The following is a 25,282-nucleotide window of genomic DNA, read 5'->3' as shown; positions in this document are numbered from 1 at the left end:
GTTCTGACTTCACACTTCAGAACTGCTCCCTTAACCTTTCTTTATTATCTCTCTCCATTCTAAAACTCATTGAAGCCAAAGATCCATAGTTCTCTTACACACACACACACACACACACACACACACACACACACACAAACTCTCACACCCTTCCCAAGGCACTGTGATACCATCTCTGATTTTGGCATCCCAGTTTCCATCACTAAAAAACCTACCTAGAACTGGCCCAGAAAACTGGCATTAACTACTCAATGACTCCTTAGATAATGGAAAAGGGAGGGTTCAGGTGAGTGAATATGGGCAAATCAGAGGGAATGTGATTTGAGTGTGTTTAGAAGGAGTAATTATCCTAATGGGCAGTTCTGATTATTCCTCTATTGTCTCTTTATTAAATTAAATGTTTTTTTTAAAGTTTTTCAGGGCCTTCATAATCTAGCCCCAGGCTACTTTTCCAAACTTATACATTACATATAAAAATATATATTCCTCCCTATCTGTACTCTATAGTTCAGCCAGATTGACCTTTTTGTTCATCAGGAATTGTATTCCCCCTCTGCAGTTTTACAGTGGATTTCCTATGACTGGATTGTCTTCCTACTCTATCTTTGATTCTTAGACACCTTTGTTTCCTTTAAACTTCTCAGTAAGTCCCATCATCTGCAGGAAGCTTTTTTGATAGCCCTAGCTGTTGATGTCATTACCACCATTCACTTGTATTCATTTTCAATGAGAGACATCCTATTGGCCTCTGAGTAAAGAAGATCAGGGTGCAAGATCTGTCTCTGATACAATCTGGCTTTGTGGCCTGAGGCAAATCACTTAACCTCTTAGTACTATGGTCAACTCATTAAGACTGAGAATGTTTAAGACTCTCTAAGAGGTCATCAGACAAGGCACTGAACAGGAAAGCTTCCTCCCTAGACCACTGAAATCACAGGTCCAACCATTATCCCCTCTATTTTGTATATACTTATTTTGATACATGTTATCTCCCCACAAAGAATGTAAACTCCATGAGGGTAGGTATTATTTCCATTTTGTCTTCATATCCCATCCTCTTAGCAGAAGATCTGAGCAATTATTAAGTACCTACTATGTGTCAGACCCTATGGTAAATAAGGTTTGGGATACAAAGGCAACAACACAATCTCTAACCTCAAAGAGTAATCTAATGAGAGAGAAGGGACTTTTTTGTAGGCAAAATGACTGCAGTCACCAGAGTATGACCCTAAACCTTTTTGGAACATGAAAGATGGTGATAATTAAATAGTAAATGATAACAGAGAAAGCTGTCAATATTGATGCTAATTATGGGTGCTGGATAACTACCAAAAAAGAATTAGAAAGAGAAAAAACAACAGAAAAGTCTGGCTTAACCTTAGAAAACGAATGTCAATTATAGTCTTTCATGTAGATTATTTGCCATTTGTGGCTAATTACTATAGAATACAATAGTAATTATTTATACAGATCTTGTATTAATATATTTCATTAAAATTGTGCTAGTCTACTAAGTTGTTTGAATACTGAAGTAAGATCTATAATCATAAACTTAATCTTCCTAGTTTGCTATTCATATAATGTGGCCCGGAAACATGCCTGCTTACATACACATATACTTACTCTTAAGTGCACTTTAAGGGCTTATTTTGATGGATGGCATGGTTGAATTCTTTTACATGTTTTCTAGGTATCTGTCTTCCAGAATTCTCAAGACTTCGAATTCCAGATGATCATGCAATTTCGGATTTGTCCATGTATAATTACATAGAAGTAAGTGAGGAGGTTTGACTCTCTTTTGACTGAGGAGGCATTTTTGCTTCTAAAGAGTTTCTCTACTCTTTCCTTACTTATGGTGCTGTTTTCCCCACTTTCATTTTTGCCCAAATATGATAGGTTTGTAAGAAACATCTAGTAAAAGAGCACATGTAGACAAAAGGGACAGAAACCTCATTCCTCTAGCATTTCTGAGGATAGTAATAATAATTGCAAATGTTTATATAGATTTACAATTTGCCAAAGGCTTCATTTAAACCTCAGTACAACCTCATGTGCAAAATGTTACTGGTATTATTGTCCTCTTTTTACAGAAGAGGAAAATGAAGCTCATAATAAGTGATTTGTTCTGGGTCACACTGCCAAAAAATCTTAGAAAGGGAATTAAAACTGAAGTCTTTCTACTCAAACATCATCACTTTATGCCACTTCCTTACTATTCCATGTTACCCCTCGGATGATTTTTATTGAGTTTAAGGGTCTAAGTGAATCTGATATGAAATGGAGCTGCCTTCTTTCCTTTTCTACAACCAGAATTGCTATCACTTGGGTACCAGTGGCACAATCATTCATATACATACATACACATCCTTCATTACTGCCTCTTGGGTTGTGTTCTGTCAGTGGTGGTCATCTATACACATTGTCCGTCCTCTGCATACTCAGGATCATTAGGATGGTATATAGGATAATAATAACAGTAATAAAATAATAATAACAATAGATAAAATATATACATAATATTTAAAAAAAATTTTAAGTGCTTCACACATATCTAATTTTGACTTTCACAATAACCTTGAGAGGTAAGTGCTGCTGTTTCCATTTTCTAGATGAGGATACTGAAGCAGATAGGCTGAGTAACTTGCCCAGGTCATACAGTTAGAAGAATTGTCTGATACTTTCTGGACTCTGCTCTAAGATATAAAAAGATAGCATAATACTTTGCTTCAAAAAATAGATTCAGCCCTGAGATGTTATAACAGATATATGGCATGCAGAAAAATTGTACTAACACTTTCACTGTATATTGCCTAATTTAGTACTTAGTTTTGTTTAAGACTCCACAGATTGAGAAGTAAGAATGGGGGAGGGAGCTGGGTGGCTCAGTGGATTGAGAGCCTGGGTTCAAATTTGACCTCAGATACTTCCTAGCTGTGGGACCCTGGGGAAGTCATTTAACCCCCATTGCCTAGCCCTTACCACTCCTCTGCCTTGGAGTCAATACATTGATTCCAAGGCAGAAGGTAAGAGTTAAAGAAAGAGAAATAAGAAGAATGAAAGAAATTAAATAGTTGGAAAATGAATATTATGAAGAAAAGCTTAAAAAGTTCATTTAAGGAAGATGGTGATGAAGTTATTTTTTCTCATCTTTTTAGAAGAGAGAAAAAAAGATTAAATAAGTTTAACATGCAACAGAATAGATTTAAATAACATTTAGTTAAATTAAATCCAACAAGGACTTCTGAAATTCTTGCTTCATGTTCAAGGCATCATTTTAGCTGTTATGCTTTCAAAGAAGGTTACAACATTCTATGTTCAAGAAATTTACACCTTAATTATAAGATACGTTAAATATACAAATAACTCAAAACACATTTTAAAGCACCTACTCTGTGTCACACAGTGTGTTAGGCATTGGGAATACAAGTGTAAAGACTAAAAGAAACCCCCACTTATTAGAAGCTTCTATTCTAACCAGAGAAATATCAAGGATTTGTATAAATTTATAAAGAATTATAAAAAGATAATAAATACAAATAAATAAAAAGTCATTAGCTACCAGGTAGTTTAGGACTGGCATTTGGGGGATCAGGAAAGGGCTTATGTAAAAGGTAGAGCATTGCAGATATTTGGAATGTCTGCTACAAAGATGTGAAGATAGGCTGTGAAGAAAGGTAAAGGCCAGTTTGGCTTGATTGCAGAGTATAAGAAGAGGATTCAAGTACAATGAAACTGGAAAGTCACATTGGAGCTGGGTCATAAAGAAATTTACAGTTTTTACTAAACAGAGTTTACACTTTATCCTAGACACAAAAGGGAAACACTGAAGTTATTATGTAAAGAAGTGACAAGGCTGGATTAGTGCTTCAGCAAAATCACTTCGGCAATTGTGTGTATGTGTGTGTGGATGAATTAAGGTAGGAAGAGATCTGAGGTAGGAAACCAGTTAGAATGCTGTTACAATATTCTAGGTAAAAGGAGGTGAGGGCTTGAAGCAAGGTGGCTGTTATACGATTAGAGAAAAAGTGACCCTTGTCAAAAATGTTGTGGAGGTAGAAATGACAAGATTTAGCTGCTGATTGGATATATGGAGGAGAATGTCCTTTGATTTGATGTACTATCCAGTGAGAGGCATATGAGTAGCTCAGTGGATGGAGCACTGGCCCTGGACCCAGGAAGACCTTAGTTAAAATATGGCCTCAGATACTTACCAGCTGTGTGACCCTGGGCAACTCAGTTAACCTCTGTCTGCCTTAATCTGCCAGAAAAGGGAATGGCAAATCATTCTAGTACCCTTGTCAACAAAACCCCATAAACAGTATAGTCCATGGGGTCACAAAGAATTGGACACAAATGAACAACATACAACCAGGCAGTCGCTGCTCAAGAGTTGAATTGCAAGGCTGTAGAAGTGACTTACACAAGAGACTTACAAAGCTGGAGATATTTCTTGAAGGATGAAGAAAATAAGGTAGAATGCAACAGCCTTCTGGTCTATTCCTACCAACTCTGAAGAGGTAACCCCATTCAGGTTAGCTGGCTCTAATCCTCAGCTTTCTACACTGTGAATTATGCTTCACATCCCACTGATGTTGAATATTCATAGCAACAGGCTAGACTTCCCCAATGAAGACCTGACCCACAGCTCCCCTCAAAAGTTTTTATACTCTTATTGGAAGCCTGGATGGACAAATACAGAGCTTTAAGAGGTTTGAGGAGGGATAAAAGAGCTTTATAAAGATAGCTATGGTGAGTAAGAAAGAAAATTGTTGTTCAGTCATTTCTCAGTCGTGTCCAACTCTTTGTGATCCTATTTGGGTTGTTTTTGGTTTTGCTTGTTTTTTAGGCAAAGATACTGGTGTGGTTTGGAATTTCCTTTTCCAGTTCATTTTAAGGATGAGGGAATTGGGAAAGTTAATTGGCTTGCCCAGAGTCACACAGCTAGTAGGTTTCCGAGGTCAGATTTGAACTCAGGAAGATGAGTCTTCCTAACTTTAAGTCCAGCACTTTATTCACTATGACATCTGACTGTCCCCAAAGGAAACAGATTAGAATGGTATAAAAGCATTGCCTTGCTGCTGTGAGAGCTCAACTGAGATTATGCAACGTAAACTTGTTGTGAACTCAGTTAGCATAGTTTTATGATAGTAATCACTAGCAGACTGTGCCTAGCAAAGAGTAGATTCTTAATTGTTTGTTGACTGACTGGATTACTGAAGCATTTTACTGAGGGAAGTTCCATAATAATTCCTTTATATTTTTAAGAACAGGAAAAAATACATAAAAATGGCCAAGAACAGATTGGATGCCATCTCTGAGATCCCTTCCAACTCTTTGGGATAAATAGTTGCCTTAGGGAAACTGTATGGTACCATATGCATCAATTTCCCTATCCTACCAGGAAGCAAGAAGAATGCTTCAAACCATATGGCACAGAGCCTCACCAGTTCAGGGTCACAGTGAACCCTTGATGAAAGGGCCATTTATTGACTCCTCAAAGACCATACACTGTACCACGAAGGTCCATTCTCTATTTTTGAGTCATCTTCACAGTCTAGAAAGTGCTTTGAACCAGAAGTTTGGAGACAAAACTAGTTCTAGCTCTTTACTCTGACTGACTAGCTGCATTACCCTGGGGGAATCACATAAACCTTCCAAAATTTCAGTTTTCTTCACTATAAAATGGGTATACTTAAATTATTTACATAAGAACACAGTTGCAAAATACTTTGTAAAGCCCAAAGTGTAACTGTATATGAATATTAGCTCTTAACAGAAGCACCAGAAGGCATAATGGGAAAGAGAGCTACTCTTGGAGTCAAGAAGATTCTGAGTTAAAATTCTCCCTTCAATTCTTACTAAACTGTGTGAGCCTAGGCAAGTCACTTAACCTCTGCCTTAACTTCAATTTCATCATCTGTAAAATGAACATAATAGTAGCACCTAACTCTTGGAGTTGTAAAATTCAAATGGGAGATTTGTACATCACTTTGCAAACTTTAAAGTGCTATGTAAATGCTATCTATAATTTTTATTATTGGTTGCATTATTGTCTATTTTATAAATATATATATGGCACTTCTGAATATCCTTTTAATTTTGATTAAAGAGTAAGGACATCTGAACTGAAAAATGGAGCATCCAATGTGAAAAAGAATTGGATTTTCGGTAGTTTTCAAAAGAAGAAAAAAGATTCTGATTTATGTCCCTCCCCCTCCACAAAGGCTTCTCAGATCACTCCTACTCTATAGGATTTCATCTAAAAAATCACTTTCTCATCAGATTACAGGATTTAGATCTACAAGGTAACTCAAAAATCATCTACTAACATTATTTTAGTCAGGGGAAAACAGATTCAGGAAGAGGAAATACCTAGTTTATGGTCACGCAAGTCACCAAAGATCCAAAGATCCCAGTATCTTCCCTCCAAATTCAATATTCTATGGCAACAATATTATACTTTGAATCTCCATCAAGGGTAGCTAGTGCTACATCCAAGTCTACCAAGCATCTCCTGATGTTGGTGGTAAGATCATCAATCTATCAGTACTTATTAAGTATGACAGGTCATGTGTCATGCTGTTTAGCTATTATGTTTTGGAACAATTTCTTTAGAGCCAAGAGTAAGAAAGAGCAGATTGTGGCAGCAATAAAAAGCAGTGTCACAGAAGAACCCTCTCATTTATTTCAGATGCGAGCACATGTCAATTCAAAATGGTTCATCTTCCAAAAGAATATCGAAAAATGTCTTCATGCAATTATGCCATCAACCTTTATTCCACTCTATACCATGGTAAGAGATAATCTAGAGAATATTAGCCTCTTTGAATTCTTTTTTTAAAATGGGAGAATATCTGAAAATATTTTTAATATTTCCTTACAGGTCACTTTTTCCAGAATACGATACCATGAAGCAGTTCTACGGTGGAAATGGCAAAAAAGGGTGAGGAAAAGCTTCTGATTTTTACTATTGCAAACCAGTTTTGTTGTTTTAGCAAGTTGCCACGGCAAGGTGGGATGCTAGATTGAGAATGAAGAAAACAGATTCAATTTCTGTTTCTGACAAACTTGGAATGGCATGACTACAGGCAAGACATTTAGCCCTGATACACAATTTTCAATGGCTGTAATTACAGTTGGTTTGCTGTATTCATGGGGAAGAAACTTTTCACCAGTAAAGTCACAGGGCCTTGCCACCTTGATGTATGTTACTGCTTCATATATGCCTCTAGCACTGTCTCTTTCCGAAGAATTAAGAAGTAGAGGCAATAAAATTGTGGTTCTTGGGCCTACCCTCTTAAAAATGAATTCTGTGCCTTAATAAATGATTGAGGCCACAAAGGCATCTTGGTTAATGGGACAAGACAGAGAGGGAAGTTGATAAGAGAAAGAGTTTAAAGGGAGAATAATAAAAGCAAAAAGCTGCACACTAAACTGCACCTCTTCATTTTTTAAGTTGATTCAGCCCAGTGACTGGCATCATATGAGTAATTTTACTGGCTTAATAAGCTTGGGTATGTTTCAAACCATCATGCTTCATGGTTAGAATATATCTAAATTGTTTTGTAATGCCATTAAAAATATTTTCCTCCCTCAAAACATATAGTTTGCCAAAAGTTGTGGTACAATTTTAAGCTTTACAGCACTCAGAACTTTTTTTTTCTCATTCGAAAAGTTTTGTAAGCATCAAATTAAATATAGTAATTCTGGAAGCATCAGCCTTAAAGTGCTAAAATAATTAACTAACAATTCTGTATTATCTTAACCCCATGTTATAGCCATATTCTGGATAAATGTATGTATATATAAAGAGAGAAAGTTAAGAGATAGATATATATTTCAGTAGACATATGTCTCCATATCTCTATCTTTGTATCTAGCTATCAGTCTATTGAGTAGAATGACATGTGAAATATTTTGGAAATCTTCTTTCCTATTTACTGCTTCCAAACCAGTACAATATGTCAGGGCCATTAAATAAAAAAGGCTTTGGGAATGGAATGTGAAAAATTACGTTGCCAAAGGTTACTAAGATTATACAACTCACACGAGAACAGTCAGTCTTAATCATCCTTCTAGTTTGGGATACAAATTAAACATTAATACCCAGTTAGGGCTCCAGTTCAAGTGAATCTTTCTAGTCTACTTTCAGCATCTTTTGGTTCAAAAGAAAATGTTCATTTTTGAAAAACCCAGCTTGAATGAATAGATATAAATCATGAAAAGCTAATCTTGCTTTTAAATACATGGTATCAAGGAAATGAAAGGTTTGATTTACCATGTCTAATTTTTTTAAAAAATGTCTTTACTTGAACAGATCTGTGATTTCACTGGTATGAGTAACTTCTGCAGATGAATTTCCTTGCACTATTACCTAGTCTGATTTTCAGAGGACAGATGCATTGCCCATTGTTGGACAGACTTATGTTCAAAATGGTTCCAATTCGGTTAGGACTTTGGGGTCCCTGAGGAGCCAGCGTCAGCTTACTTTTGAAATGAAGCACTGAAGAAATACCTTGGTGGAAATTCAGATTTGGATCAGTTGGGAAATTCAGGATTCATAGGATAATATTTTTGTATTTGGATGATTACTCAGTGAAAACACAGTGTTTTGTTGTTAGTTTTTGTTTTTTTAATGAAAAAAGGACTTTGATAAGGGCCCTTTGACTCTGATGAGAATGAGTTCATTTTAAACTCAGAACTGCAAGTTCAGAATAGTTAATGTTTAAGCAGTCACAGAATATTCTCCCAATATTTTACTACTTCCCTACAGACCTAGGAAGCAAGTTAATTAATCTCCTTTAGTATGTACATTGACACCCATTAAGCTGGAGTTTTTACTTAGGTGATACAATAATTGATATTTGATTTTGCAGGAAAACAAGTCTCGAAATCACCACGAGTGTATTTAATTATATACATGCCTATTTCCACATCCTTATTGGCATAACTAAGTCAATAAAAGGGGTCAAGTTAAGTCGGACCATACTGATACAAGAGCACAAACCTAGGGCAAAGATCATGAAGTTTGAGGGAAACAGGCTGAGTCAGGCAAAAAAACAAAACAAAACAAACAAACCAAAAAAAAAAACCCACTTCCCTTATATTCCTTGTGTCTTGATCTAGTACTAACCTTCCTGGCTTTCTGTAATAGATTGCCTGCTTCACTACTCTTCTCTTCCTTGTGCTCTCATGTCATTTTCTATTTATTCAGGGTCTCCCATTGGTCAAGAACACCACTGGGTCAAGGCAGTACTACAGATTAGAGACTTTCTTTACCCTTGACCCTCAATTAAATACTCAGTCCCTTATTTTTTAAGGATATGCTTTATTACTTAGCAAGTGTGTCATTATATGAAATTATTCCTGCTAAAGCATTCAGATAAAATCCTGCTCTACCAGCCATTATTCTTTTAATCCATGTCAGTATTTCATATCTGTTTGAGTCTTAGACTTGCAACTAAAAGATGTAGGTTCTATTATTTATTGCTCTAACCTTGGGAAATTCCTTTGCCTGGGCCTCCATTTGTTCTTCTCCAAAAGGAGGGGGCTGGATTGGATGATCTCTCTGGTCTCTGTGAATCTCTGTCTCTAGAAAAGGCCTACATGGAGTTAATCTATTGGTGGGGATATCAGACACCCAAGCAGTCCAGTTTCTGGGGTTCTTTTGACATCTTTCAAATCATTTTCACCTGTTGGGCTGACCTTGTACTTACTCTTTTCTCCCTTGAGAATTTTCTCATAAGCACTTAGCATTAACCTTTCCACCCAAGCTCTTAAATCTTCCCAGCATGGTTCTGGAGCTCAGAAAAAAAAAGCCATCAATTCAGATTCTGCCTGAATGTCCCAAACCATTGTCATAATTCAGTTTTATTGAGTGATTAATAGCTCTGGCTAGAAGCTGCAGTTACTAATGCAGCAAATAATGGGGGATATCATTTACCTAGTAAAAGACATGACATGAAATTTGATTAGGTCATATGTCTAAATGATGAAAATATAACTGTCTGAGAATTGGAAAAAATCAGTCAATTGGTTGGTTATTCTACAATTCTCTCTCTCCTCTACCCTTACCAGGTTTTGAACAAGTCTCCTTTTTGTCTTTTTAGTCTCTGAATTGATACCTTACCACTATGTAGACTAATCCTGAGAATGGTTACTACTATAAGAAATTATGTTAATTTGCCCCCCCCCAAAAAAATTGTGCCCTGAGTCACAATGTCCTTCTGTTTCTTTTTCCTCATGAAGTGTTCTGCAACTCGGAATAGTTATTGATCAACTAATGTAGGCTCATATCCTTCCTCTAGTTTATGAAGCAATTCAGCCTGATCTCCTTTCTGCCCTAGAGGCAGAGCTGAAGATCCTTTTCCTTGTTCCTGCCTGGGGTTGTGACAAGGAAATCACTTTAAAAGACTGATATATATTAATTTAAGGTCGCCAAGGAATTCAGCTATGTAATTCCTAAATGAAAACTCAAGTCAGCCGTCAACCTTTTATAGAGTTTAATTACAAACAGGAGGAAGAAAGGAATTAGAGATATATAGAGAGAGAGGGAGAGAGAAAGGGGAGAGAAGAGAATAGGGCTTAAATACCCCTTCTGTTTAGGCTGGGCCAAAAGGCCCAAGCCCTTAGATAGGTGAGGCAAAGAAAGGAGATCAGTCCCTATTACTCATGTGACCAAAATGGAGAAACAGTCTCAGTGGCCTCCACCTCCAGCTTCCTTCAGAGCAGCACAACCTCTCAGAGCCAAAAAAAACTCCAACCAACCCCTCAATCCTCAGACCCCTCTATCTTTAAGGAAACCATCCAAGTTCCCTCCCCTCAGTTCTCACATCTACCAATCACTGTCCATCATTTTCCCTGTGCCAATGGTGGCTCTGCTTAACCCAGGATCACCCAGAGGTCTGTGGCTTTGCACATGTCTGTTGAAGGTCATATTCTCAAATAATTAAATCTTGATCTTTTGCTACAGCCCTTCCTAAATCCTGTTACCCTGAGTAGGGTAGAGATTGGAATAATTAAATTTTGATCTATGCTGCAGCCCTTCCTAAATCCTGTTAGGACTGAGTAGGGTGGAGATTGCAATTTCCAAGACCTGGTTCTGTCATTCCAAGTATCTCCATTGTATCAATTCTAAAATCAATCATGACTCAATGAAATTCCTGTTCTATGCTTAAGCATAGGTCAAAGCCCTTTCCATTGTTCAGCAAAAGGTTTCTGTCCTAAAGTAATCTTAAGAAGGGAGGAGGAGGAACCTCCCATGCCAATGGGGTTCACATTCCAATAGAGTTCCCACTCTCAATAGGAAATTTTTCAAGTATGAAATTTCCCAATGGTGAAATTTCCAACATTTATAAGTCTAAGAAATTTTAAGGTTTACAGGTTGAATACAAAAAGAAGTTCATTCCTGTGAAACCCTTCTCAAGTCTGTGCGGTTGCTTCAGTAAAAAGCACTTCCCCACTTGGATAGTATTATAATAAATAGAAGAGGAAGGTTTATTCAAATTGTGTTTAAGATATCTATTGAAGAATTATTTACTTTCTCAGCTCCATTTATACTTGGCAGAGCAGGCCTTAGAATTTGCCAGTTGACAGTTAAAAAATATTTACTATGCCTCTCCTATATGTAAGGCAGTGGCTAAGCCCTGGGAGATACCTTAAATTAAATGTTCCCCAATATTCCCTCCAGGTTTAATATCCTATATGAGTCAAAGACTGACCTTTGGGTAGGAGACAAATACAGAGATAATTTTAATGAAAACTAAAGCTATGTCTGAGAAATAAAGCTTGGGAGAATTAGAGAAGCCTTGAACTCATCATAATAAGAGCTTAATATGTGTTTGAAGAATAGAATTATTGAAATAACGGGCCAAGCAAAAGCCTTAGGAACACTGTTGTCTCACCAGATTTTGATTTCCCATGATATACCTTCTTTCCTTACAGGTTATAAACAAAGGACTCTTTTTCTTTGGGACAGCAACAGCCCTAAGTGGTACCTGCTTACTTATAACTTACATGTCTCCAATGGTCCAACTGAAGATGCTGTGGCACTGGATCACTTCCTTCAGGAGCACAGAAAACCTCTTTTTGAAACTTCCATGGAAGTAAAAGAGTGAATTCTAGATTGTGATATAGGCCATTATGAAAGAGAATTATCTAATGACAGATGGTTGTTTTCTTGAAAAAAGACCTCAGCCATTCACAAACATAGAGTGACCTCCATTTACAATTCACTATTTAAAAGCATCCTTCAAATGATAATGCCATTTGAATTAAATTTATAAAAGAGTATACATTTTTTTTAATTGAGAGCACTAGAATGATTTTGGACTTTCTGAATATTGTCCTGAAGGTCCAAAATCATCTTATAGGTGACAGTGCTATCAATAAAATCCTCCTGAAAATTTAAAAATTGTGAACTAATTTCTCTTTTTAAAAACCCTTACCTTCTGTCTTAGAACCAATACTAAGTGTTAATTCCATGGCAGAAGAGTGGAAAGGGCTAGGCAATGGGGATTAAATGGCTTGCCAGATTTGAACCCAGGTCCTCTAGACACTCAGCCTGACACTATCCAGTATGCCACCTGATTCCTGAATTTCAATAGAGAACAGATGAAAGCATTATATTAGGACTCTGGTTTATTACTAACCGATATGGGAAGTGTATTCTGTTGTGCAGTCTGTTAGCTCCAATAGTAAATAAAGTATTTCCCCTGTCAACACTATCTCTAGGTTTCTATCATGGAAATTAAAAGGCAATGGTACAGATGCCTGATTCCTCCCAAAATGCAGAAAATCCTTTTATCAGCAGCTTTTATAGGTACCTACCTCTCTATTAAATGAATTGGAATTTCTTATATATTGATCCATTAGCTAGGTTCACATTGTAAACAAGAAAATGAAAAATGGTATTATTATGTTGTCAGTACCGTAATTTTTCTTAAAAGGCTATTTGTGTGGTCCCACAAGAAGTCATTTGAGGGGTAAATTCACATTTTTCCCAGTATGTCAGTAGAGCTTTTGGCCTTATGGTTTTCTCTAAGGCCAGAGCTCAGATATGAGGAGAAACAACCTGATTTGGAAAGAACACTGGACTAAGAATAAGTAGACTTTGAGTTTTAGTCCAGATTCTTCAGCAAATTAATTATAAGATCTTGGACAAATGCTCTTAGCTCTCTCTAGTTTCCTCTTAAACAAATGAGGAAGTTAGACTAGGTAGTATTTAAGATAACTTCGGCCATCATTCTGAGTCTCAGGTGATCATGGAGAACTCTAAATTTGTACAGAATGAAAATTCTATTTGTCCCAGTTTTAGATAATGTGTTCCTGGGAATATTTATGCATATTCATAATAGTGTATCCATATCCTTCTGGAGAGAAAATAAAATATATGCAGTAATTAGTCAATAGAACCTTTTGAGGCCCAGCAAGGCCATGGCATGGCTCAGTGAAGGCCAGTTACATTTTACTTAAACATTTTAAACACCTTAATTTCTGTACAAAAATAGAAAAATGTTAAATATTTTAAAATGTACACTGAGATGTTTTATTAGAAATATGAAACATTTTACTTTATTTTAGACCTTCAATCACAGTTTAACCAACTTGATCTTTAGCTATAAGTTGGGGTTGGGCTAGTCCATAAAAGTGACTTTCAAAAGCACTTTTTGTGAAAACTTTTTCTTTGGTTCTTCTCTTCTCAGTCTATCAAGAAATTCACTTTGAGGTTCATGAAAGATGCTATACCAGCAGGTCAAGCAGTTATCCTGACAATAAAAATTAAATAATAAATATGAGATAATGACAAATAGAACAAATATTTCTCTTCTAAGTCCAGGGAAGAAGCTAGTATAGTAGAAAAAGCATGGATGTTTGATTCATAAGATTAGGTTTTAAGTTCTGGCTTTAATATTTACTAGTGTTACCTTGGGAAAAATCTTTTGACCACTCTGAAAATATATTAAATGAAAGGATTGGAGTAGTTGAACTCTAAAGTTTATTCTAGCTCTAATTCTGTGTGGTGGCACTCTGGAAGCCATGTAAATTCATGATTTCAAATCAGTCTTGTTTTAGTTATATCCCTATTTGGGGAGAATAGCCCGTTTTCTAATCCTTCACCATTTTCTAATACACTGTTGGTGCTTGACTAATACTATCCCCTTCCACATGTGTTCAATAAATGCTATGTGCTTGGCAGATATATATGGAAATTAATGAAAGTGATTAATAAGCCTTATATCATATTTTGTCACATGTAGTTGATGACTCTCCCCTGATTAATGCCATATTTACTAGATATATTTTTGGTGATGCAGGATTCTATATTTTAAATACCAGAAAAGTATTGTTAGCATTATTTTAGAGTACAAGAATAATTTTTTTTCAAAATGATGTCTTCTTTCCTCTAGCATGCACATATTCTATAGTTGTATTAGCAGCACATCTGTCTTAATCTGTTATTTGGTTGTCATGGTTAAACTTATCATCAAAGTCTTCTGCCAACATCCATTTATTAGAAACTGGGAAAATACCTATAATTTTTCATTTCAGAGCTGGATAATCATGATATCACATTTATAAAGGAGACAGTTGGACATAGTTAGTGTAAAGAACTGTGTACTCTCTAGTTACAGTTGGTGAGTTTTCCTACCCATTTTATGTATATGTGTAAGATGAAGAATTTTTGAAGTCACATATTCAAAACAGAGAGAGAGAAAGCATCACAAGCACTAGAAAGTACAGCATTTAGAAACAGTTCGAATAAAAATATCCTTCTTATTTGGAAAGTGATGAGTCCTACTCTCTTAACAAGTTGTATGTTTGACCTTGCAACTTTACCTTGCCAGGCCTCTAAAATAAGGAGATTGGATTAGATGACCTTTAAGATTCTTACAGCTCAAAATAATCCTCTAAACATCTTACGTTGTTAAGTTGTATTTCAATACATGGAGCACCCATTGACCAAAATCATTGTTCAGGTATTTTCTGAGGCCAGTGAACATAACTGGAGTCCCAACTGTGTCAACTGGTGTTTATCATATCACAGTGGAGCAAAAATCCTCTGGGAAATTTCATCACAGTCTTCAAAATTAAAAATCAGAAGCTGTGTTCACCAAGCAAAATCTGGTCTTTTCCTGTCTCCCTCCTTCCCTAGAGAGGTCGAACTTGGATCACATTCACCTTTGTCCCACTGTTTTTGTCATTCTCATCAATCATCTGAGTCTCATCACTGGTGATGATGAAGATGATGGAGGAGGAGCTAAAAGTCACTTTCTTCTTTGGCCGATCTCCAACTTTCTGGGACATCACTATAGGTCTTATCTGCTTTTCGGTCCTGATGACAGGTCTATCTTTCTTGGGCTGCTGGAATTTTAGCAGCCTGAAACACAGGAGCTGTAAAAGGCATCTCCGAAACTGCACAGAAAAAGAATTATGACAACAAAATACCAAATTAAAGGTCTTCCATCTGAGATGCCATTCAAGAAAATGATTTGGAGATGATTCTGGGACTTGGGATTTTCTTGAGTGGAGGGGTGGTAAATTCCCTAAGTGTGAATATTGTTAGTTACCCTCAGCCTTCTTCTTAGTCTACTATCCAAAATAATTTACAAAATAAAACATTGTATTGAGGCCAGAATCTAATGTTCATACCCTGTAGAGATCCCATTAGCTTTGCAGCCAGGCAAAAGGCCAGAGATTGACACCCAGCTGATCCCATAAGAAGTAAGTATAAAGGTGGCTGGGCCAAAAGCTGTAATGTTCATCAGTCCTTAACTCTAAGTGGAACTCAAGATAGTCTTTCCGTTGTTGGTTCTTTAGGTTCACATTTATGTTACAAACAAAATATATTTATTACAAAGGAAATATATTTATGATTATAAAGATGACTTTGGACTCATACTGACCATGTGACACTAGGCAAGGTCACTTGAACCTCAGTGCTCCAGGCAAATCTCAAAAACTACAAATCACTGAGCTTCTGACCTGCCCAAGTAGAGGGAGTTCCCTCCTGTGAGAATTCCCTATTACAATGAATGCCCACAGAAAAAGCAATTTCCTTTACTTGGAGCTAAATAAAATGTGTTTTATTTGCTTTCAAATTCAAAATGAGGAATATAAAACTCTAAAAATAAAATACAATAAATATTCACATTAATTAGTCTTTTAATTCTTGGAATTCTAGGACTATCTGTCCTGCACAATTTTGCCCTTAGTATAATGTTCTATTATTTTTTCATATTTGTATTATCTCCTCCACCATGTCTTAGAACTCTTTGTATTCCCCTTTATACCCAATCCTTATCTCTTACACTATAGTCTTAAAAGATCAGGCTCTCTCTTTAAAAATTATGTTCTCTAAGTTATTTTCCTCTCAAGAGAATGTAAGCTTATTGAGGTTATCTTTGAATTCCCAGAGCATTAGAGTAATGTCTCATAAATAGTAGGTACTAAGTATATACTTGTTGGGTGGTATTGAATGAAATTATCCTACAAGTGACAATCAGCATTTCTTGCTAATTACTGAAATATGGTCAAAGGCAAGTAACAAATTCTCTTTCTCTATATGTACCCTCACTTCCCCCCCCCAAAAACTAAATTTGAGAGAGATTGAAGACTTCATGATTTTAACATACATCTGAATTAAAAAGATAATGATGGTCAAATTAACAACATTCTCTTGTTTGTTTGTTTTTTAAACTCTTCACTTCTGTCTTAGAATCAATACTGGGTATTGGCTCAAAGGCAGAAGAATGGAAAAAGCTAGATAACTGGGATTAAGTGATTTCTGTAGGGTCACACAACTAGAAAGTGTCCAAGACAAGATTGGAGGACCTCCCATCTCCCTATTCATTGAACTACCTCCCTGCCCCTTTCCTTTTTGTTTTAATGTATAATATTTAAATCTTAGCATTGGGAACAATAATAGATGAATCAAGTCAAGAAAAACTTGTTAGAAATAAAGTTCTCTTCAATAAAGGAAGATTATTGGGTTGCCTAAAACATGTTTGAAGACCATTAATAATCATGAAATCCCAAACCATAGAATTCTACCTTACAACTAGATTCATTTACTTCACAAGGCATATTTCAGTTAGATATATAAAAGGCAACTAGATATTATTTTATTGATTTTTACATCAATATATGTTGTTCTCTTACATTTTGTTTGGAGAAACTTTTTTTTCCCTATCAAGGGTCACTGAACCACTGCAGGGAAAATGTATATGAGGACACATGATCTCTGATTGGAAAATGGTCTCAGAGCCCATCTTGTATCCAAATAGGAATCCCTTCTACAAAGGGATTCATGCCCACATAAAAAACAATTTCCTTTACTTGGACCCAAATAAAACATATTTTACTAGTTTTCAAGTTCAAAACAGGGAAGATAAAACTCTATTTTAAAAAAATACAATAAACACATTAGTCTTTGCTGCCTCTGAATTCTAGGAATGTCTGCACTGAATTGTCTGCACTTTGTGTTTTCCTCTTTTTCGTATTTGTGTTATCTCTCCAAATTGTAAATTACTTCAAGGTAGGGACTATGTCTTATAATTCGTTGTACTCCTCATTATAATGAGCACATTTTGGCACATGATAGAAATTCAACAAAGACCTGGTTTATTGTCTAATTATGTATATATTTATATATACATATTTTTTTTCCATATGATGTCCAGTGAAGGGAAATATGTAAAAAAGAGAGTGAACAATGGAGAACAAAGAACAGAAGAGAAGGAAAGGTCAGGATGGTGAAGAAAGAGAAGCATGGGGAGAAAGAAAGATCAAAAGAAAAAGAGCAAGAGGGGGAGCTTTGTGAAATTTGAGGTTAGTGTATCCAGTCAATATCTCATGTCATGCCATGTGCTATAGGTCTATGAAATTCAGGCTCAGTTATAACTTATTATTTTCCTCTGAAAGTCATTCAATAAATAGTTGTTAGCATCTAATGAAAAGGGGAAGGGAATAAGCATTTATAAAGTGCCTGCATTTCACAAATATTATCTTATTTTGACTTCTCAAGAACCCTACAAGATAGGTACTATTATTATCACTATTTTACAGTTGAGGAAACTGAGACAAATGGAGGTTCAATGACTTGTTCAAAGTCACAAAACTAGGAAATGTGTGAGTTGAGTTTTGAGTTTAGGTCTTCTTGACTCTAGGCCTAATTCCACTTAGCTTCCTCGCTATTCTACCTACTTCATATATAAGGCAGAATGCTAACTGCTAAGTTTTGATGAAATAATATAAAGTTTTCAGCTTTTCAACTTTGATAAAGCCAAATCATTAGGGACTTGAATTTGTAATGGAGAGAATTCTCTGGGTTGATTCAGTGACTACCACAATATCACCTTGAGAGAAGAGGGACTTTAGAACATTTGAATTTTTTAAAAAATTTTTAACTCCACCAATAAAAATCCTTCAAAGATGATGTGACAGTCATCATTTCAGATACCCTTCTCCTGAAGAAATAAATGCTTTTGTTGATAATAACCAATATGAATTTCATGAAAAAATCTTTTTAAAATTGCTTTGGCTCTTCTTTGTGAAAGCTTTTGGCAGCATGAATAGCAGCATCCCATTCAAGTAAAAACTGTGGCCATATGCTCACATTGGGATCCTGTTCTGTGAACTGAAGGGACTGTAGAGACAATCTAGACCAAACCCCTTGTCTTGCATATGAGGAAACTGGCCTAGGGAAGTTAAGTTGCATGTTTGCCATATGTAAGGTCCAGAGTTAATCATATAACAAAACAACAAACCATAGTTTTTGCCTTTACAATTACGGAAAGGAAATGCAAGCTTTACAGATAAAAAGATTACAAAGTTCACAAAGGCAGTAAACATCAAAAAGTAGGGTTTAAACCCAGGTCTCCTTACTCCAAAGCCAGAGCTTTTCCATTGGTACTGGTCCTCATTACTCCACTTCTTTTCTTCAGGAGGGAGATGGGGGCAACCTACTCTCTGTCATTACAATGTTTTTTCTATGGAAAATAGACTCTTTTAACTAGGATAATTCCTGTTTACTAATTTAAATTCATGACTTTAGCTGTATATGTGAAAGGTAGAATCTGGTTTGTGAAAGCACGACCAATAAAACACAAAAATACATAATTGTGATCTTTCATGATGTATCTTTCAACTGCATTTTCAAGTTGCTGCAGAATAACTTAATATATTGAAATCATCATTCTCATCCTGATCCTATTTCCTCAAAGAATGTGAATTTGAAAAATAAAACATCTCCCAGCCTATCATTTCCTCTGCTTAAATGGCATTTCCCCTTCAATGGTTCATCTACAGGCTAAGGTGCAAAATCCTTAGTCTACATTCTAGATCTCTTATACTACAATCTTATCCTACTTACTACTCTAAACATATCTCCTGCTACTCTTTGCTTTCAGCCAGGCTGGCCTTTTTACCATTTCCAAAACACACATTATCTATTATTATCTATCTGGAGTAGAGGCTCTCCAGTTGTTTCTGCTCATCTTAATTTTATCCCCTCCTCCTTTGGGCTGGACTCAAACTAGGCCACCCTCTTTCTTTCCTTGAAAACTAGCTAGAATCATTTTTCTTCTCTGAACTCTTACAGCCTTTATTGTCTCTTCAATGCATTTAATGGCCTTGCGTTGTTAACTATCTTTTCATCTGTGTATGTTGCATTTCCTTGTTGTTTTTTCATTTGTGTTTGATTCTTTGTGACCCCATTTGGGGTGTTCTTCGCAGAGACATTGGAATAGTTTGCTATTTTCTTCTGCAGCCTATTTAGAGATGAGGAAACTGAGGCAAACTGGGTTAAGTACTTGCCCAGGGATTCCACAGCTAAGAAGTTACTCATTTGAACTCACAAAGATGAGTCTTCCTAACTCCAGACTGGGTACTCTATCCATTGAGCAACTTAGTTGCCTTAATGAGGCTATAATGGCAGAAAATGCTGATTGTTGTTGTGATTGTATTTCTGAGTTCCTTTTTGTACCTGTCTCTGGCCCTTACACATGGCAAGTATGCAGTTTGGCTGACTTAGTTAACAACCTTAATATGGACCGAATTAGTATATATCCAAAGTCAGTAAAATTTAAAGTTTCACAAGAAATTTTTAAATACTATGAACATTTTAGGAACTGTTTCTTCTCCCTGCTAAACTCTGATTTAGAGAATTATTCCTAATGCTGCTCTCAGTTTTCCCCAATTTCTGATGGAAAAAACCCCATTGTTATAAAGCATACCTTTCTGCTCATAAAGATGTAGATAATTGGATTATACGCAGTACTAGATTTGGCAAAGAGAGATGCGATGATAGCCACAGTTGGTGTGACCAGGCTGCCATAGCCATTTGCTACCAAGAGACAGATCACTGCATAAGGCATCCAGCAGAACAGAAATATTGCTATCATTAAAAAACACATTTTGGCCACTTTCTTTTCATATCTCAGGATTTTAATCACTTGGATGGTTTGAAGCTCTTCAACACATCGGAGCTGCAAAAAGGCAAAAGAGGAAAAATTAGAAACAAAATGAAAGCCATTTTAAAGAAAATAATAACTTTCATTTGGTTGCATCTTACAAAGCTTCAGCACATACATTATCTGATTCCATACTTGCAACTGTTGTATGGCGATGTTTAAAATACATAAGCAAGTGGTGCAATGGGCAGAGTAGTAACCTGGAGGGTGAAAATTCTGCGTTCAAATCCAGCCTCAGACACTAATGTGCTGTATGGCCCTGGGCAAGTCACTTAACCTATATTAGCCTCAGTTTCCCCTACTGGAAAATGAGAATGATAATAATACCTGCCTCCCAGGGTTATGAGGATCAAATGGAATTATGCTTGTAAAGTACTTTACAAGCTTAAAGCATTGTCTAAATGTTAGATATTACTATTATAAGACAAGTATTATGATTGATATTTTACAAATGAATGAAATAAGGTTCAGAGAAGTTAAACAACTTGCCCAGTGTCACACATGTAATAAGGAGGAGAGTTGGCCCTCCTAGGTCAGAGGGCCTTAGAGTTTCTTGACTCTAAGACTGGTAATGAGAAAAATTTATTTGTGCTTTGTTCTGATCTAATAAGGGACATTGAGAGATTACAGATTTGGGGTGGAAGGGAGGCTTCTTCTTTTCTCATAAGGGAATTTTTCTGTCTTCTTATCTGGGTATAATAAAAACTATTTTCAAGTTTCTTTAAATAGCTAACGGGTAAATTATTTAGAGTGGTTTTTCCCAGAATATAATCTTCTAGCTCTCAAAACACATACCAAACTTGCGTTGGTAATAGGAGTTTTATTTGGGAAGCACATCAAACAGCTGACCATCTAATTATGGAATTAGTTATTAATTATTAATTTGTTAAAAATTAATAAATTATGGAATTCTTTTTGCAAAAGCCTCATAAAAATTAACCTTGTGGTATAAAAGCATATATTTAATTTTACTGCTACTCTGCATTTGATTGTGAGGCTTTTATATCCTATTCTATGATCTTTTTTGTGAAGGTGCCATATACTTCTGAGAAAAAGGTATTTTCCTTTCTATTTCCATTTTTTTCATAAAGGTCTATCAAATCTAACTTTTCTAAAATTCTATTCACCCCTCTAATTTTTTTGTTATTTTTTGGTTTGATATATCTGATTCTGAGAAAGGAAGGTTAATGTCCTCTACTAATATAATTTAATTACCTATTTCCTCTTGTAACTCATATAACTCTTCCTTTAGGAATTTGAATGCTAGGTCATTTACTGCATATATGTTTAATATTGATATTACTTCATTGTTTATGGTACTTTTTATCAAAATGGAATATCCTTCCTATTCCCTTTTTTTAAACCCTTACCTTCTATCTTAACATCATGTTAGTTCCAAAGCAGAGTAGTAGTAAGAGCTAGGCAATGAGGATTAAATGACTTGCCCAGGCTCACACAACTAGGAAATGTCTAAGGACATAATTGAACCCAAGACCTTTCATCTCTGTGTCTGACTCTTGATCCATTGAGCCACCTAGCTGCCCTCCCCCTTCCTTATTTCTTTTAATTAGATCAATTTTGACTTTTGCTTTGTCTGAGATCATAATTGCTACCCGCTGCTCTTTTAACTTTAACTAAAGCATAATAGATTCTGCCCTAGCCCTTTCCCATCTCTCTATGTGTCTCCCTGTTTTAAATATGTTTTTTTATAACAATGGCTTTCTTACTTTCAATTTATTCATCTCCTTTGATTTTCAGAATTTATAATTTGGTGTATAATTGGTGGTTTAGTTTGTTCTTTTTCTAGTTTTATTAGTGGCCAATTAATTGATCTGCTTTTTTATTTTTTTTTAAATCTTACCTTTCATTTTAGAGTCAATACTGTGTATTGGTTCCAAGGAAGAAAAGCAGTAAGGGCAAAGCAATAGGGATTGGTGACTTGCCCCAGGGTTACACAGCTAGGAAGTGTTTGAGGCCAGCTTGGAAACCAGGACTTCTGTCTCTTGACCTGGCTTTCAATCCACTAAGCCACTCAGCTACCCTTCTTTTTTATTGATGTAAGCATTCAGAAACATACATTTTATCCTAATTACTGCCTTGGCTATATCCCCAGAACTTTATGTTGTCTCATTGTTGTCATTCTCCTTAATGAAAATGTTGGTTCTTTCTATAAAGTGATTTAGTTTCCAATTAATTTTAGTCTATTTTTCATTGTGTTATACCATCCAGAAATATGTTTAAAACACCCATGATACAAATATAAGACCTATTAATCATTTTCTGATCTTTTAATAGACATTTGGGAGTATCAATTAGGATTTGTTAAATCAAGAAAACATAAAATTTTAAATTATACACAATACCATTAAGGCTTTGTCAGAATCTCTCTCTTTTTCTCTCTCTATCTGTCCCTCTGCCTCTGTCTCTCTCTCTCTCCCTCCTACTCCCTCTCCTTCTCTTCCCCTCATCTCCTCTTTCTCCCTCTCCTTCCCTCTCTCTTTCCCTCTCCTTCTCTCTCTCTTTTTCTGTCTCTGTCTCTCCCCCCCTTCCCTCTGCACAATCCCCCCACATAAGTGAGTCACATCTTGGAAAAAAAAAACAGTACTGTGTGGCTTTGTTAGAAAATTCCCTACATTCCCCATACTATAAGATCTTACAACCAGTAATTATATACCATTACATTGGATACTGTTCCAGAGAAAATTTTGTAATGATGTATTTGAGAGTTTAAAGAGGTTGCAACTCACCATTCGGATGGCGTACAAAATATGGCCATAACAATAGGCCATGACACCAACAGGCAACATCAGACAGCCAAAGAATAAGAAAATCACAAAGGAGGAATCATTGGGGTCTTTAGATTTCCAGTCCACTGAGCAGCCTAGGCCATGGATTTCCAGAGTGTATCTGTTCCAGCCCAGGAGAGGAGCTCCAGTCCATACCAATGAGTAAAGCCAGATGTAGGTTATAGCCCTCCAAGCCCAGGAAAAATTAATCACCTTGGCATGGACAATTCGATTGTAGCGCTCATAGGCAAGGACAGTGAGGGTCATAATAGAAACAATCCCTGCAACAAAAAAGAAGAAAAAGAAGAAATGGGAGAGCACAAAGAGGCCCAGGTAAATGATGGAAATAACATGATCTTCTTCACTCAGAAATCCTTAGTGTACAGATTAAACAGACCAGAAATCAAGGTTTAACTTTCCAAAGTTTAAAGTAACTTAGGAGCCAAAGAGATCCCTATTTAGACTTATAGAATGTTAGCAAGAATATTAACTATCTTGTGTAATCCAATATGAAGAGAATAAGTAACCAGAATTTTCAGAATATAGAGTTAAAAATCCATACTTACCATTTTCTTGCCATCTAGAAACCTTGGGATAGCAATTATAAAGGGAGACATCATTTCCTCAGATCATCTCTTTTTATGCCCCACTTTGGCTAAATCTAAAATCAGACAATGGATAAAGAGTTTTCTTGTATCCTTTTGACTGTTCAATTGGAAAAATATTCCTTTTTTTAAAAAACTCTTAGAATTAATACTGAGTACTGGTTCCAAAACAGGAAAGTGGTAAGAGCTAAGTTGGGCTTACAAGGATACCATACACACCACTAAAAGAGTCAGATCAACAAAGTACTAGCTTCATAGGACACTGTGGAGTCACCATTGTTGATTTCACTCTAACCAGGAGAGTGTTACTTAGCCTTAAAAGATCATCTTCCAAGTCTAAGCCAAAAGGGAAGTACCTTGTTTTTCCCTGAGGTCGAATTCTGTTCTGATAGATTTTGCTTTTTATAAAGCAAAACTAATTTATTTTCTTTCTTTCTTTCCTTCCTCCTTCCCTTCCTGCTTCTTTCCTTTCCTTTCCTTTCTTTTCTTTTCTTCTCTTCCCTTCCTTCTTTCCTTCCTTCCTTCCTTCCTTCCTTCCTTCCTTCCTTCCTTCCTTCCTTCCTTCCTTCCTTCCTTCCTTCCTTCCTTCCATCTTAGAATCCATGCTGAGCAAAAGAATGGTAAAGGCTAGGCAATAGGGGTTAAGGGACACACAGCTAGGAAGAGTCTAAGGTCAAATTCAAACCCAGAACCTCCTATCTTCAAGCCTGGCTCTCAATTTACTGAACTACCTAGCTAGCCTTGAAAATATTTCCTAATATGGACTTGATTTGATTTAATAATTTGATTTAATAAAATTAAGTGTTAAGATTATGATTGGCAAGTTAAAGTGCTTAATGGGAAAATACTTCTAAAAGACTTTAGCACTATAATAATTATTTAGCTATATAGGAAAGATATAATGAGCAGCTGCTGCCTGAGGAAGAGACAGAAAGCAGTATGTACCAAGAGAATCAATCCACCACCCTGACCACCATCTTTCCTCATGCCCTAATGGAAACAGCTCAGGATTCTTAACCCAAGAATCTTAGGAATCGAGCTTCCCCGACTTGGTCACTGGACCTCCTTCCAACTCAGCCCCCTTAGATACCACTGAGAGGAAAAACCATTGTGGAGAAGGGGTCCATCTTCCTCATTATCATCATCAACAATTGCTGGCCAGCTGCCATCAATGTGTGAACAAGTGCAAGAGTATTAGAGGCAGCCAAACTCTCCCCACCCAACTGCCCTCCAAACCACTAGTCTTCCTTCCTGCCCAGCCCTAACAGCTGCTAGCTATCCAAGGAGGAAGCTATCCCTTCCAAGTTCCAACCAACTACCAACTACTCAGAACAGACAAGAAAGCCTCACTACAGCAACAAGAGATGCCAAGGGAGGGACAAGAAGCAGCCTTCACCAGGTAGATTAAACCATCACCACC

General features: G+C 36.3%; 2 protein-coding genes across 7 annotated transcripts in view; one reads left to right on the top strand and one right to left on the bottom strand.

The window, feature by feature from the left end:
- Positions 1-12,412, top strand: part of KMO (kynurenine 3-monooxygenase) — a 48,471-nt gene extending 36,059 nt beyond the window's left edge. For all 5 annotated transcript variants that reach the window (XM_007481556.3, XM_056816076.1, XM_056816075.1 and 2 more), the window contains 4 exons: positions 1,691-1,773; positions 6,692-6,793; positions 6,884-6,943; positions 11,944-12,412. In XM_007481556.3, the coding sequence (XP_007481618.1) occupies positions 1,691-1,773; positions 6,692-6,793; positions 6,884-6,943; positions 11,944-12,108 (410 nt within the window). In that variant the 3' untranslated portion in view covers positions 12,109-12,412. The remainder of the gene's footprint in view (positions 1-1,690; positions 1,774-6,691; positions 6,794-6,883; positions 6,944-11,943) is intronic.
- Positions 12,413-13,522: 1,110 nt separating this feature from the next.
- OPN3 (opsin 3) overlaps positions 13,523-25,282 on the bottom strand; it is a 70,354-nt gene continuing 58,594 nt past the window's right edge. Inside the window, exons 2-5 of one of the 2 annotated variants that reach the window (XM_016430230.2) lie at positions 23,219-23,538; positions 20,235-20,486; positions 15,181-15,414; positions 13,523-13,766 (exon numbers count right to left, since the gene is read on the bottom strand). In XM_016430230.2, coding sequence (XP_016285716.1) covers positions 13,635-13,766; positions 15,181-15,414; positions 20,235-20,486; positions 23,219-23,538 — 938 coding nt within the window. In that variant the 3' untranslated portion in view covers positions 13,523-13,634. Of the gene's footprint in view, positions 15,415-20,234; positions 20,487-23,218; positions 23,539-25,282 lie in introns of both variants that reach the window. The other variant, XM_001377887.4, reaches the window with a different exon arrangement.

The sequence above is a fragment of the Monodelphis domestica genome, chromosome 2, assembly GCF_027887165.1.
Source record: "Monodelphis domestica isolate mMonDom1 chromosome 2, mMonDom1.pri, whole genome shotgun sequence".
Classification (NCBI taxonomy): domain Eukaryota; kingdom Metazoa; phylum Chordata; class Mammalia; order Didelphimorphia; family Didelphidae; genus Monodelphis; species Monodelphis domestica.
The sequence above is the reverse complement of the archived record's forward strand: the minus strand, read 5'-3'. Positions and strand labels throughout refer to the sequence as shown.